Raw genomic sequence first — 16,019 nt, 5'->3', positions numbered from 1 at the left:
TCTGGAGGTATTAAGGAAGAAATATCTGGATCTGGGTGGGTTTTTTCAAAGCTCTCCTCAAGGAGGATCTCAATTCTGGAAGGGTTTGCATGAATGTAAGAAGGTTTTGGAAAGATTAGTGCTGAAAGAGGTTCATAATGGGGAAAGCACTTACTTTTGGACTGATGTTTGGTGCTGCCAGTGTAGTCTAAAAATTCTTTTCCCACATCTTTTCGCTATCAGTTACCACCAAACTGCTACTGTTAAGGATTTGTTTGAAGATGGGGGATGGAAGTTGGACTTTAGGAGAAACTTGGATGCTAATGGGGAGGCAGAGCTAGCTGAGCTCACTCAGCTGGTTCAGGGAGTTGTTCTGGAGGAGGGCAATGATTTAATGATTTGGCCACATAACAGTAAAAATGGGTTTACTACCAAGTCCATGTATAGAGAATTAACTTTTGGGGGGGTTAGGGATCTTGGGATGATGGCTGTCTGGAAGAGTAAAATTCCACTGAAAATTAAACATTTCATCTATATGACAGATCGAGGAAGGTTACCTTGTGCTTCCCAATTGATTAAAAGACAGTGGAAGGGAGGGAATGAATTTTGTAAACTTTGTGGCAAGACTGAAACCACTAACCATGTCCTGTTCTTTTGTCCTTTAGCTGCCTTTACCTGGTGTGTGGTGAGAGATGCCTTGGGATTAGCCCAGATTCCTATTAATTTTAGAAATTGTTTGGGCTTGATGAAGGGGCATAAAGTTCTGAAGGTTTGGGTTATGCTTATTGCAAGCGTATGCTGGGCTATTTGGTTAACGAGGAATGATTGGGTTTTTTCAAATATTCTGGTGAAGTCTCCTTTGCAGGTTGCTTACAAATCTTTATCTTTTGTACAACGCTGGTGCCTTCTGCTAAAGGAAGATGATCAAGTAACTATGAAGAGGTGGTGCGAGTTGCTGATGAAAAAACTCAATCGGCCGAAGCCCTGTAATCTTCCTATAGATATTTAGACTTTTGTGGGCTGTTTGGCCAGTCTGATGTCTAGGTTTTTGTTGCTTCTCTCAGGGTCTAGTTGGTTTGCTCGTGAGCTGTGCTGAAGCTTGTCCCCAGCCTTGCTGCTGGTTATCCTGCTATGTGTTTGTTTTTTACTTTTTCTGTACAAGACTTTGTATGTCTTTCGGCTTTCTTAAAAAGCCTGGTCAATGCAAGTTGATCTGATTTCAAAAAAAAAGTGATGGAAAAGTTGGAAGTTTGTGTGTGTAGGAAAGTTTTGATGTGATGAAAAAGTTGGAAGTTTGAAGAAAAACTTTAGAACTAAACACGGTGTAAATTTAGTATGGTACCAAATTTGACTATTACAAAACCAGCTCAAGCTGGCATCGACTTCAAATTTCCTTTTTACATGCATCTCCTTCGAGTCTCAAAGAAAAAAGAATGTTGTGTGCACGCGTGGCACAAGATTGATGTCTCTAGAGTAATTTTTACCTCTGGTGGTGTTCTTTTCTCCCGAAGATAAAGATTAAGTTTTCTACGTAAAACGAGGTGGTATTAACGTATGATTGATTGAGTTTTAATCATTACAAACATGAAAAATAGATTAATATGATATTTTATAGCAACTTTCATATAGAAAGTTTTCACACGAAACACATCGTTTAGCAGTTTAAAAAGCGTGCCACAAAAATCTTAATTTTCATACAACTCTTGTTGGAGAAAAGAACGGGAGCAGAGTAGATTGGCGTTAATACGTTCTATTGATGTGTGTTTTGTGAAGTATCTGAAAACCTATGTCATTGGCCGCGTTACATACACGATGTATGATTGTTATGAGCCCGTGTTTCTACACCACAAAACAATAGCTAATCCCTCGTGCCGAGGAGACGACGAGACCATCAAAAATTACTGGACACTACTGCTTGTGAAGATACACAACGCTCTACACATCCATAGTGTATAGTGCTAGCACTGGTGGAGAAACCCTTATTAGTCCCGGTTGGTAACCTCCTGTAGTCCCGGTTTTCAAACCAGGACTATCAATCCGGGACTAAAGATCGCTATCTTTAGTCCCGGGTGAAATAACCGGGACTAAAGATCGATCTTTAGTTCCGGTTGGTGTTACCAACCGGGATTAAAGATCGAGCTGCCTTTTTTTTTATTTGCATGGCCTTGTTGCTGCATGGTTTATATAAATATATAAACCATGCATATATATATATATATATATATATGTTTCAATACATACATATATATATATATATATATATATATATATATATATATATAGAAAAACTATTCTACACCCGAGGTATAGAATAGCTATTCTATACCACCCCTCCCTCCCAAGGGTTAAACCCACCTCCTATCTCAGTCAAAGGTCAATCAAAGCACCCCCACATCGGTCAAAGCCCGGGCAAACCGCCTACCAACTCCCCTCAGCACCCACCTCTTCTCAGCTCTCATCTCGCGGAACGGTGCAGTAACGCGACAGCCATCGTGCAGTAACGTTGTGTCTTACATTCAGTAACAATATTCAAATTTAGTTGAAATATAGTCATGACGGATCTACTTTTGATAAGCACTTTTTTTCTAATATCATGGTGCAAACGGTTTAAAAAAATCATACATCACATGAGAGATATTGTTATTCGAAGCTTGGGTTTTTTGGATCTTAACTCTTCACAAGTAGTAATACTAGATAGCATTACTACTCGTTACTACCATCTGTCATGCAATACTACAATCTCATCGCGACGTTACTGTAAGTGTGCAATAAAGACCATAAGTTTTGTAGTAACAATGCGTCTTACTGTAATTTTTGAATGGTGTTACTGCATAAACATGTGGTAACGTGTACCTGCCATGTAGTAACACTTCCACTTTGTGCGGTAACAAGTATATTTAGCATGTGAGACTTTTAACCCATATTTTTCTTTTGATTTCTGGTTTACTACAATTCCACCACAATGTTACTACCAATGGTGCAGTAACAATCTATATGTTTTACAGTAACAAAGTGTTTTACTGCAGTTCTTGATAGTGTTACTGCATAAATATGCGGTAATGTGTAACTGTCAGGTGGTAACGTGTATCTGCCGTGCAGTAACACTTTTACTTTTGTGTAGTAACAAGTATACGGTTAGCATTTGAGACTTTGTACCCAAATATTTTTGTTTCAATTCCTGATTTACTGCAATTGACCACAATATTACTGTCAAAAGTGTAGTAATGTCATATACATGCATGCAGTAACACTATATTAGAGGGAGAAGACCGGTTTTCTTAAGAAGAGGGAGGAAGAACGGTTTCTTGAGGAGGGGAGTATGTAGATGCATTTTGAAGTTCTATCCTCCACATGCAGTAACACTATACTATCATTGTGAAAACGGTTTTAGAAAATAATGCATATCTTGTGAGATATTGCTTTTCAAATATTGACATTTTGAACTTTACCACTCCATATGCAGTAACAGAATATGTAATTTGTAGTAACATGGGTATATACATGCAGTAACATAGTTTTACCAAATGTATAAAATTGTTCAAAACACTCCTACATCAATCAGACCTCACTCAAAGCCACCTACAGACTTACCTATAGCCCACCTATTCGATCTTCATCTTGTAAAAATGACATAGTAAAACTACGATTATCGTGTAGTAACATAGCTACTTGGGAGTGGTAACATGCACCTATTATGTAGTAACACTTCTACTTTTGTACAGTAACAAGTATATGGTTAGTATGTGAGGCTTTAACCCATATATTTTTGTTTCGATTCCTGGTCTACTACAATTTTACTACGACGTTACTGCCAAAAGTGCAGTAATGTCCTATGTGTTCTACAGTAACGTCACGTGTTACTGTACTTTTACAACAATATTATTACTGGAGCATAGTAACATGTTATGAGTTTCGGTAGTGAAAGATATTAGAATTGATAATCATATTAGTTTCTCACAAAGTTCTTGAAACAAATAGCATCATTAGATGAATTGGTTAGAAGAATGTGTTTTGAACTATGAGGTCATGGGTTCAAGTCTTGAATTTAGCAATTTATTTTTTTATTTTTCTAGAAAAGATAAAAAATGTTTCAGGAAGAAAAAAAACAGAAAAAAAAGAAAGAGAAAGATCGGGAGGAGGGAGGGGGAGGGGGAGGGGGAGGGGGAGAGAGAGAGAGAGGGGGGAGGGGGATCGGTAGGGTGGGAGGGGGAGCACGAGAGATCGAGAGGAGGGGGGATTGGGAGGGTGGGAGGAGGGAGGGAGTGGTACGGGATGAGAAGGGTAGGGGGTGTAGGATAGTTATTCTATACCCTGGGTGTAGAATAGTCTTACCCTATATATACATATACATATATATATATATATATATATATATATATTCAATTTGAAAATTTAACAATCATATCTTTACATCACTTGCCTGCGCGAATTCCTTCGAGGGCTAGCTACCACTCCGGCTTGAGGGACGACGACGACGACGTCTTTTCTGCAACATAAAAAAAATGTATTAGTCTAAACGCAAAGTACCATATATTGTATTTCACATAGTGTCGTATAAGGCGACCGTTCACGTTTCATTCACGTTCGTTCATGTTTCGTTCATGTTCGTTAACGTTTCATTCACGTTCATTCATGTTCGTTCACGTTCGTTAATGTTTCGTTCACATTTCATTCACGTTCGTTCACGTTTCATTCACGTTTGGTTCACGTTCGTTCGTGTTTCGTTCACGTTCGCGTTCTCGTTAAGTTCACATTTCGTTCACGTTAACGTACGTTAAGTTCACGTTTCGTTCACGTACATTCGTTCGTTCACGTTTGTTCATGTATGTTCATTCACGTTCGTTCTCGTTAAGTTCACGTTTCGTTCACGTACGTATGTTTGCGTTCTCGTTAAGTTCATGTTTCGTTCACTGACGGGGCAGCAGTGGCGGCAGCGGAGCGGCGGCGTGGCTGCGGCGTGGCGCGGTAGCGTGCCAAGACGGGGGTGGTGGCGTGGCAGTGGCGTCGGCGTCGTCGGCAGTGCCGGCGCGACGTCGTTGGCGGTGGCGGCCGCATCGAGGTCGGGGTCGGCATCAGCGGGAGGCGGAGTCGGGGTCGGCCACGTTGACGTCGGCGGCGGCGTCGGCAACGATCGAGGCGGCGGCGGTTTGGAGAGAGAGAGAGAGATCGAGGTCGAGAGAGAGAGGGAGGCGGCGGCGGCTCTCACCCTAGAGGTGGGGTGGCGGCGGAGGCGGCGACGACGACGCCCGCGAGATGACGGCGAGATACGACGGCGGCGTTGGCGCGGGGATGCCCTAGGCAGTGGCGGCGAAGAAGAAGCCGAGATCGGGGAAAAAACTTCTAAGTGTTGGTGGAGAAGACGAGGGCGCGCATCGGGAATATATATACCCCTAGATCTTTAGTCCCGGTTGGTGAGAACAACCGGGACTAAAGATATCTTTACTCCCGGTTGGTGAGAACAACCGGGAATAGAGATAAGATCTTTAGTCCCGGTTGTTCTTACGAACCGGGAGTAAAGATATCTTTAGTCCCGGTTATTCTCACCAACCGGGACTAAAGACATTTTCCCGCTATTTCCAAATTCTTTTTAAACCCGGTTAGGGTTAAGAACCGGGACTACAGATAATAGCATTGAGTATTGAATTTCATTACATATGTGTTTCTAAAATAGTAAATAATGCATTAAAATTATTTAAAGTCGAAAAATTAATGACAATTACTTCGAAAAATTATTGTTCTCTGTAGTAAATTAAGGGATAATACGTAATAAGCACATGAATGATTTAAACTTGTTAAAAATTCTAATAATCATATATAATTAGCATATGCATGATATTAAATTGTTAAAAACTCTAATTAACATATGTAAATACCACATGCATGATTTAAAATTAATAAAAATTCTAATAATCATATATAGTTAGCATATGCATGATTTAAAATTGTTAAAAATTCTAATTAACATATGTAAATACCACATGAATGATTTAAACTTGTTAAAAATTCCAATAATCATATATAATTAGCATATGCATGATTGTTAAAAATTCTAGCATATAACTAGCATATGCATGATTTAAACTTGTTAAAAATTTTAATAATCATACATAATTAACATATGCCATACAACAATTGATTTATATGGATATTCAATACATCCAAAATAGTTTACATCGTGTATACAACAATTACGGCAATACATCGGCGGTGACGGTTGACCGCACGTACTTTCTCCTCACTATTGTTCCTTCCTTGCGATCGCTACGTGAGTAAGGGGTGTCTTCATTTGATAGGTGGATGCTAGAGTCAATCGTCACCGTGAAAGGGGGTTGCCCATCCAACTGATCGTAATCCTCGTCAGTCATGTCCTCTACTCCCACGATTTTTCTTTTGCCTGGGAGAACCACGTGGCGCTTCGGCTCCTCAGGCCCTTTTCCCTTCTTTCCTTTGCTAGACATGTCCTTCACGTAAAAAACTTGCGTTACATCATTGGCAAGGACAAAAGGTTCATCCGAGTATCCAACCTTGTTAAGGTCAACCGTTGTCATCCCACTGTCATCAATCGTTACGCCTCCACCAGTCAACCTAACCCATTGGCACCGGAACAGAGGGACCTTGAGAGGACCATAGTCAAGTTCCCATATGTCCTCGATGGCACCATAATACGTGCCAGTTGTTCCATCGTGTCCCATGGCATCGATACGAACAACGCTGTTTTGGTTCGTGCTCTTCATGTCCTGGGCTCTCGTGTAGAATGTGTACCCATTGATCTCATATCCCTGGAATGTCGCGATCGAGCCAGATGGTCCCCTCGCTAGGAAGGCCAGTTGTTGGTTAATCGTCTCGTTACCCAAGAGATGTTGTCGTAGCCACGCGGGGAAAGTATCAATGTGATGCCGTGTAATCCATGCATCAGACTTACCGATGTTTCTGGCGCGAAGTAGAGCCAAGTGCTCCTCGATGTAAGGAGCCACCAATGAAGATTGTTGCAGAACCGTGAAATGGGCTTTACGGAATAAATTGTTGTCTACCATCATTATTGCTTTCCTTCCGAGAGTCCCCTTTCCCCGTACCCTTCATGGCGTGATTCAGGTACCCCGATTGGGCGAAGGTCTTCAATAAATTCTACGCAGAATTCGATGACCTCCTCTGTTCCATACCCCTTGGCGATGCTTGCCTCTGGACGAGCACGGTTACGAACATACTTCTTCAGAACGCCCATGTACCTCTTGAAAGGAAACATGTTGTGTAGGTACACAGGCCCGAGAATACCGATCTCTTTGACAAGGTGACAAAGCAGATGCGTCATTATATTGATAAATAAAGGTGGAAATATCAACTCAAAACTGACAAGACATTGCACCACATCATTCTGAAGGGCTTCTAATCTATCCGGATCGATGACCTTCTACGAAATTGCGTTCATGAAAGCACATAGCTTTGTTATTGTTGCCCGGACATTGTCTGGAAGGATACCCCTTATTATAACTGGTAGCAGTTGTGTCATCAACACGTGACAGTCATGAGACTTTAGGTTTGTGAACTTCTTCTCCTTCGTGCTTATTATTCGCTTTATATTCTTGGAGTATCCAGACGGTACCTTTACGCTCTCCAAGCATTCAAACATACTTTCCTTCTCTGCCTTGCTAAGAGTGTAGCTGGCTGGACTCAAGTAATGGCTTCCTTTCTCCTTTGGTTCCGGGTGAAGGTCGCCGCGTTGTTCCATATGCTTCAGATCATTATGTGTTTCCAGTGTATCTTTTGACTTTCCATATACATCTAGGAAGCCAAGAAGGTTTACGCAAATGTTCTTAGTGAGGTGGATCACGTCGATTGTGTGGCGGACGTCCAAAAATTCCCAATAGGGTAACTCCCAAAATATAGAGTTCTTTTTCCACATCGTCGCGTGACCATCTTCGCTCTCTATAGGCTAGCTTCCAGGCCCCTTTCCAAACACTACTTTAAGATCTTTAACCATAGCAAACACTGTTTTCCCGCTGCGATATTTAGGCTTCGTACGGTGGTCCACCTTATGTTCAAAGTGCTTGCCTTTCTTTTGTACCGGGTGGTTTGCAGCAAGGAATCGACGATGACCCATGTACACAACCTTCCTATAGTGCTTAAGATACGTACTTTCTATTTCATCCATACAGTGAGTGCAAGCCTTATACCCCTTGTTGGACTGCCCGGAAAGGTTGCTAAGTGCAGGCCAATCGTTGATGGTTATGAACAGCAGCGCTCGTAGATTAAACTCCTCCTGTTTGTCCTCGTCCCACACGGGGACACCTTCCTTTTTCCACAACAGTTTAAGATCTTCGACCAGTGGTCTTAGGTACACATCGATGTCATTACCAGGTTGCTTGGGGCTTGAATAATAATCGGCATCATTATGTACTTCCTCTTCATGCATAGCCAAGGGGGGAGGTTGTAGATACACATCGTAACGGGCCAAATGCTATAACCGCTGCTCATCTCTCCAAAAGGATTCATGCCATCCGTACTTAAACCAAACCGTATGTTTCGTGCGTCCTTTCCAAAGTCTTTAAATTTTATGTCGATATTTCGCCACTGCGAACCATCGGCGGGGTGTCTCAGCATCCCGTCCTGTTGACGTTCTTCAGCGTGCCAACGCATCATTCTAGCATTCCCCTTGTTCCTGAACAAACGCCTTAGCCGTGGTATTATAGGGAAATACCACATCACCTTAGCAGGATTTTTCTTCTTTGTTGGCTGCCCGTCAACTTCACCTGGATCCTCTCGTCTAATATTGTATCGTAGTGCTTTACAAACAGGGCATGCTTCTAGGTTCTCGTACTCCTCACCGCGATATAGGATACAATCATTCGGACATGCGTGAATTTTCTGAACTTCCAGTCCTAGAGGGCAGACTATCTTCTTAGCCTCGTATGTTGTCTCGGGCAATTTGTTTCCCTCCGGAAGAATGTTCTTGGCGAGTTTCAATTAATCGCCAAATGCCTTGTCACTAACACCATTTTTCGCCTTCCATTGCAAGAACTCCAGAGTGGTATCCAACTTTTTGTGCCCCTGCTCGCAACCTGGGTACAACGACGTTCTATGGTCCTCTAACATCCGCTCCAATTTATGGGCCTCCTTTTCACTTTCACAGTCCTCCTTTGCGTCCTGCAACATCTGACCAAGATCATCCGCAGCGTCGTTATCGCCAGCATCTAAGTCCACCTCGCCCGTTTGATTTCCTTCAAATCCAGTGTACTGAGCCCAGCCGGGAATGTTCTCGTCCTCCGCTTCATCTTCTTCCATTTCAACCCCTTGCTCACCATGGGATGTCCAACAATTATAGCTTGGCATGAACCCCGACTCAAACAAGTGCAAATGAATAGTCCTGGATGCAGAATACTCCTTCTGGTTCTTACACTTATTGCATGGACAACAAATAAAACCATTACGCTTGTTAGCTTCGGCCACTCTCAAAAAATAATGCACGCCCTCGATAAACTCTTTGGACCGCCGGTCAATGTACATCCATTGCCGATCCATCTACATGAAATGAAAAAAATATCGAACATAAATAAATTTTCGTACAATAATGACAGTCAAACAGTAATGATAAAATAATTAAAAACTCTTTCGACAAGCAATTCTTATTAACAATTTTTGAAGTTCTAAACTAATATTAATGTTGTACTTCTCTTAATTTTCAATTTAGTTTGTTTTCTATTTTTTAAGATTAATTTTCATCATATTTTAAACTATGAGAATAAAATTTCTATATATTCTTCTTCCCCACACAAATTTTCTCTCTCATCAACTTACAACAAAGTTTTGGAGACAAAAAAAATTGTGTGAAACATAGCTCCAAAAGTAATATAACAACAAAAAAACATTGGAGGATGTAGGTACTAACCTTTTAGACACCTCCGATTTGTATATAATCGCTAAAAAAATTTCACAAGAAATTTTGACATGACCTCTCCTCTTTCTTTGAGAAATTTTGAAGCTTGCTCTCGGGCTGGAGGAGGAAAAAGGCATATATAAAGGGGGGATCTTTAGTGTTAACAACCGGGGCTAAAGATCGCCGTGATCTTTAGACCCGGTTGGTAACACCAACTGGGACTAAAGATCCTAGGGCCCTGACAACGTCTGGCATCTCTACAACCGGGACTAAAGATGATCTTTAGTCTCGGTTGGTGTTATTGTAGCCACCAACCGGGACTAAAGATCCGGTTTTAAATGGATCCGGGACTATTGTGGATTTCGGCCGACCAACCAAAGATGGTTTCTCCACTAGTGTAGGCTGGTGGCATAAAGCCTGAGCGGCCGTCAGTTCCAATCGTCCGAATTTTCAGAAGCTGCCTTCTTATTACAGAGAAAGAGAAATGAATTATCATGATATGAGATTTGAAGGTACAAAATGCCATTAAATCCATAGGTTAGTATTCAGGTTGTCAAAAAATGTATAATCTGTTCATGCAACATGCAAACATACATTGGCACGAACAAGCTAATGTAATGACCAAAATGATAGCCACACGAAAGCTCTGGTTGTGACTATTACTTCATGTATTTGCATTTCAGCAAAATATATGCTCAGGTTGTGGCCAAATAAGTCAAATAACCAGTTAGGGATATACTCAGATAGATATTTGCAAAAATGCAGGATACACAGTCTGCCCAAGTCATATGTACATTCTCTGAAGTTCTAATACTCCCACCGAACTTGTAAAGAAAGTCGTTTAGGACAATGTTTAAGTCAAACCTTGGGAAATATAAATCATGAATAACTCTCAAGTTGTTGAGTTTGAAAATATAAAAATTATAGAGGTCTGTTCCCGTTCAGCAATTAGTACCGGGCGGTACTGGTACCGCCAGTCACCAAATAAAATCCGGTCGTTCAATCGGCAAGGGTACGATGAGCTATGAAGAAAAGAAGCCAACGCTAACTCCTTGCCTCACTAGCGCCTCTAAGTATGAACGCGGTTGTACCATGGTCTCTGGCAACGCCATCTGCTTGCTATTGTAGCCGCTATACATGGATGTGTCAAAGCTCGCGCCGGTGAAGTACCTAAAGAACAATGCAGGGAAAGACGATGAGGATAACCTGTTGATCAACACCGACACGCCGGCGCTGCAACCAAAGTCAATGCACAGGGAGCCATGGGGTGCGTCCGACGATTCGCCGCCCCTGCCGAAGTCAAGCTGGCTGCCGGTGCAGTAGGAGTAAGGCGAGACGGTGGCGATGGCCCTATCGAGGAGCCTGGAGTGCTCGAGGGAGCAGCGGGCGCGGACGACGTGCTAGTGGTTGTTGATGGTGCTGTTGGTGTGGCCGGGGAAGTGGCCAGTGATGAACCGTGATGGAGGTGCACGCCGGGCGTCGATTCCACAACCTGCCGCCACCATTGATGCCTCCGCGTCCGCAGTCTAGGGCTACGCCTGATTCCTCGATCCCCTTCGCCACTGATGCTGAAAAGACAAATTCACCCTTCCACCCAAATTTCGTTCCGTCGGTACCCCAAAAAAAACATGGATGCGCTGGTACCAGCTGTTTTGAGCCATCCGATCTTGTTCAGTGGACGGTCCAGATTTGGTACCAACCCATACTAAAGGATGGTAAAAATTCTCAAAATTATATGAATAGATTTGTCTTGAAGAATACTTTTATAAAAGTATGCATATATTACTTTTCAATAAATATTTTATAGAAACAAAAAGTCAAAGTTGTGTTTTGGTGACCGTGTCGCTATCTAAAACAACTTCCTTTACGAGTATGGAGGGAGTACACAATATGGGCTGCTTCTGGATTTTCTGAAACCACATACAACAGAATTTTGTTCATTACTGCCTTGCTATTTAATTCACATAACCTGACTTAGTAATACATAGTACACCTGAAGTTTGTACATTATTACATCAAAAAATTACTCTGCATTCAGGACGACTGAACTTGCAAAAGAAATCATCCATCTACAGAAAGCAAAGCAGAGTGGAGTAGTATTCATCCAAGAATTACACCACCACACCACAACACCATCTACGCCCGGACAAAAGCAGCCACCGGAGCGTGACTCGCCACCGTGCGCCGGACCACGCCGCGCTGCTCGACGACGGCGGGTCGCTCCCTCGCCTTCCCCGGCGCGTCGATCACCTGTATCTTCCTCTGCTTCTTGGCCGTCTCCTCGTCTCTGTAACGCTCCCTGAGCTTCTTCCTCGCCGCCTCCAGCTTCGCCTCGTCCATCTCCGGCGCGAGCGCCGGCGCCTCCTTGCGCTTGTTGCACGCTGCCTTCCTCGGAGCCGCCGTGTTTGCCTTGTTGGCGTGATCAGCCGCGCCGAGAGCGGAGGCAGTCTTGGTCGGCGGCGCCGGCGGCTTCCTGGTCAGGTGTTCGTCGACCAGCGCCTTCCAGCTCTTGTAGAGCGCGGCGGCGAGGTCGCGCACCTGCTCCGACGAGTGCTTCCTCAGGCCGCTGATCGCCTTGCCGATCTTGCTCGCCTCCAGCGTCTCGAACGTCATCCGCACGGCCTGCAGCGCTCGGAGCAACTCGACCACGGCCTCCGACGACGACGAGTCGGACCTCGGGTTGCCGCCGTCTTCCCCGACCACGGCTACGAGCTTGGTCTTGATCTTCTCAACCTCGTCCTCACCGGCGGAGCAGCCGGAGCCCAATCCATTGCGTGCGAAAGGATTCTTGTAGGCGGCGCGGCGGTCGCCGAGGCGCCGCCAAAGCTCCGGCGAGATCGTGTCGCGCTCGCGCGCGGACAGATCGTCGATGGCGACGTAGATGGCGTCGACGAGCTGCTCGGTTCCCAAGGAGCGAACCAGCTCCTTCCACCTCTCCTCCGGGATCGCCTCGCCGCCGGCGGCCATGGCAGCAACGCAGTGAGAGATCGGTTCCAAGCAAGTGCTCTGCTTCCTCTCGCGGCTCTGTTTCTTGGATGAGCATGCGTGATCGAATTAGCGCTAAATCGACTACGCGTTTTCCCGCGTAATCGGAGTCAGAGTCGGAGTCGGAGTCGGAGTCCGCGCCCCGCCATGAGTTCGAATCTGAGAAGGAGAGACACCGTGTTCGTCCTCCCTTTTCCCTAAAAATTTGGTGCCAACCATCCCCAATTCCTGCAAAGCTGCATTGCTGCAACGCCACTAGCGAAATCTGAGCGATCTCTCTCGCTCGCGCTCGCGCGCTACCATGGCCGGTGGAGAGGCAGAGTCGGCGGTGAGGGAGATGGTTCGCTCCATGGGAGCCGAGCAGCTCGACGAGGCCATCAGCTTCGCCACCATGGAGCTCGCGGGCCGCGACATCCCGTTCGAGGATATGTTTCGGCTCTGCGATGAGCAAGAACTCCGACGCGCCAAGAAACCTGCCATGGCCGTGGTCTCCGGCTCCGGCGAGGAGGTTGAGAGGATCAAGAGCAAGCTCGAGATCGGAGAAGACGGCAGCCCGACCTCCAACTCGTCGGAGAAGACCGTGTTCGAGTTGCTCCGCGCGCTGCAAACCGTGCCGATGACGTTCCAGACGCTGGAGGCGAGCAAGATCGGCAAGACGATCAGCGGCCTGAGGAAGCACTCGTTGGAGCAGGTGCGCGATCTCGCCGCCGCGCTCTACAAGAACTGGAAGGCGCTGGTCGACGAACACCTGACCAGGAAGCCGCCGGCGCCGCCGACCAAGACTGCCTCTGCACTCGCCGCGGCCGATCGCGCCAAGAAGGCAAACACGCCGCCGGCTGCTCAAAAGCCGGCGCCAACGGCGCCGCCGAAGAAGACGGCATCGAACAAGCGCGAGGAGGCGCCGGCGCTCGTGGACGAGGCGAAGCTTGCGGCAGCGAAGCGCAAGCTCCAGGAGGGCTACGAGGATGCCGCGTCCGCCAAGAAGCAGAGGATGATCCAGGTGATCGACGCGCCGAGGAAGAAGGTGAAAAACTGGCGTCCCGTCGCCGTGGTCGAGCCGCGGCGGCGCATCGCCCCGGCGGTCGCCGCGGCGCCTCCGCTACGGATGTGTAGAGCTGCATGAGCATTGATCCGTAGTGTGGTGCTGCACTAGTGTAATTGTCTCAGATCAAGCATGAATCCTTTGATTCTTTGATGCTCATGTAGATGGTTTTGAACTTTTGATCTGTTACATGCATCGTTGCCAATATTCAGTTAAGAGATTATTCTATTGTGCAAAACATCTGATGCTGATGTAGATGTTTCCATCAATGTACAATGTATTTTTTCAAAAATCTGAAATACATGCGGATGTTTTGAAATGAACAGTGTGATGGATGTGTTAAAAGAATGTGATTGTTTCAATGAATTATTGCAGAAACATTGTTTTTGAGTTAAGGTCTCGGCAGCTAAATAACTTTTGCTGTATTGAAGCGTTCGTCCTCGGTTTGCTTATAGAAAATTTTTGCAAAAAACTATAATTCCTCGTTTGAACTGGCTCATTAGGCATATTAAGGCCATGGTGTAGTCGTTCCACCCATTTGAGCTTTCACCAAATCAAAGGCAAGGTAAAACTCTAGTTGGGCAGACTTTGCTCCACCTCTAGCCTGCTTTGAGAACAGACACTGAGCCAACATCGAACGAAAGCTTCTGTTTCTCTTTCTCTTTCAGCTCAAAACTACATCTATGTTCAGCATTTTTGCTTAACAAAAAATTTCTACAGAAAATACACAGAAATTTCTTGTTGTGAATCTGCTCCTCCATGTCATGCACTCATGCTTCCCTCGATCACCATCACCGGAATGCTTGATGATCATGGGTTCCATGTACTGTACAACAATTATCATGCTCTTGACTCTGAACAAACTCTAAATAATGTTCCGAACAGTCTAATAGATGTCGAAGAGAACAACTAGGTAAGGGAGTTGGGCTGATTGCTTACAATGTGGTCGAAGATTCGGAGGTCGAGGTGGCGCTGTACGTGAGATAGAGCTCCCCGACCACGACAATCATGCCCGGCGTTCCTGTTACGAACTTTCCCGACACGAAAGAGAATGGAGGAAGAGGATACAGAAATGGAGGTTCGGAGAGAGCATAGCAGAGGAAGACGGTATAGGTTTCTGTAGATTCAGAGATGGTTCATATCTGTACAACGCCTAGATTATGTATTTTATAGGGATGTGAATTTTCATCCCTCAGAGAGGATATCTCCTCGTTGTTTGCATATTGTCTAAATAGCTATCAATTTTTTTTAAAAAAAATGACAATATAGATTTATACAAAACATATCACTCCACAAACATGTAAGACTAAATTCAACTTCTGTAAGTTGCAATAAAAATAATAAATTAAACTAAAAATAGTTATCCCACATTCGCAGCTATATTTATGGGCCCTCGAGGGACGAAATTAATTTCCCATTTTATAGCCACAGATCAGTTGGCCAAGATGCCACCCTTATACGGTTGGCCTTCTTCGCACGTTGTGGACAGACATGAGCCAGAATTGACCCATCAATTGTCGACCCAACATTACTCGAGCTGAACGTAGTCGTCCTGCCAATCTGCCATTGCTTGGCACGACAGGGCCGAACGCCTCCAGTGGCGGACGAAACAACGAGGAAGGATTGATGAGAGGAACACACGATACATGGTGAGAGGCTGAAACTTTGGATGAACAAGAGAGGCGAGACGACGGCGGAGGCATATTTTTTTTCCTGAGAGAAGGTGATGAGGGAGATGAGCCCTTTTGAGCTACTTCTCGAGACGCTGAATCGGTGACCAGTAAGCATAACGAGCCAAGATATCCACACTTCTCGAGGGGCTGAGTGGTTACACCTAAGTTTGGCATCTAAGGTTAAAATAGAAAAGATTGTCAAAATTTACAAGTCTACCGGTTTCCTCCGAGTGGGCCGGTCTGACTGCCGTGTGTTGGGCGGTCAGACCGGCGGTTGAAGGCCAGTCAGACCGGCGTGTGTGGCCGGTCTAACCGGCAGGTCCGAGTCCGACTGTGTTTCGTTGGGTCTCGAAGTTTCCTTGCTCGGGAGGGTATGTTTCGGGTTTCCTTTGGTTTCTATCCCGAGTTGGACGTGGAGGAGGGCCTGTAGAGGGCAAGACCAACCCCTATATAAGGGACATGGCCGGTT

General features: G+C 44.9%; 2 protein-coding genes and 1 pseudogene across 2 annotated transcripts; 1 reads left to right on the top strand and 2 right to left on the bottom strand.

The window, feature by feature from the left end:
• Positions 1–6,188: 6,188 nt before the first annotated feature.
• Positions 6,189–9,480, bottom strand: LOC127786281 (uncharacterized; annotated as a pseudogene).
• A 2,506-nt stretch (positions 9,481–11,986) lies between these two features.
• Positions 11,987–12,817, bottom strand: LOC127785808 (probable mediator of RNA polymerase II transcription subunit 26c). Its single transcript, XM_052313197.1, has one exon. It carries the CDS (start codon positions 12,815–12,817, stop codon positions 11,987–11,989), a length of 831 nt encoding a protein of 276 aa, XP_052169157.1.
• Positions 12,818–13,110: 293 nt separating this feature from the next.
• Positions 13,111–13,958, top strand: LOC127785807 (probable mediator of RNA polymerase II transcription subunit 26b). The gene has a single exon (XM_052313196.1). The coding sequence runs from the start codon at positions 13,137–13,139 to the stop codon at positions 13,956–13,958; it is 822 nt and encodes a 273-aa protein (XP_052169156.1). The 5' UTR covers positions 13,111–13,136.
• Positions 13,959–16,019: the final 2,061 nt, after the last annotated feature.

This window comes from Oryza glaberrima, chromosome 10 (assembly GCF_000147395.1).
Source record: "Oryza glaberrima chromosome 10, OglaRS2, whole genome shotgun sequence".
NCBI classification, from domain to species: domain Eukaryota; kingdom Viridiplantae; phylum Streptophyta; class Magnoliopsida; order Poales; family Poaceae; genus Oryza; species Oryza glaberrima.
Note: the sequence above shows the minus strand (reverse complement) of the source record. Positions and strands in the feature narration are given on the sequence as shown.

Coding starts and splice junctions, on each gene's coding strand:
- LOC127785808 (XM_052313197.1), bottom strand. CDS start 12,817: ATGGCCGCCGGCGGCGAGGCGATCCCGGAGGAGAGGTGGAAGGAGCTG.
- LOC127785807 (XM_052313196.1), top strand. CDS start 13,137: ATGGCCGGTGGAGAGGCAGAGTCGGCGGTGAGGGAGATGGTTCGCTCC.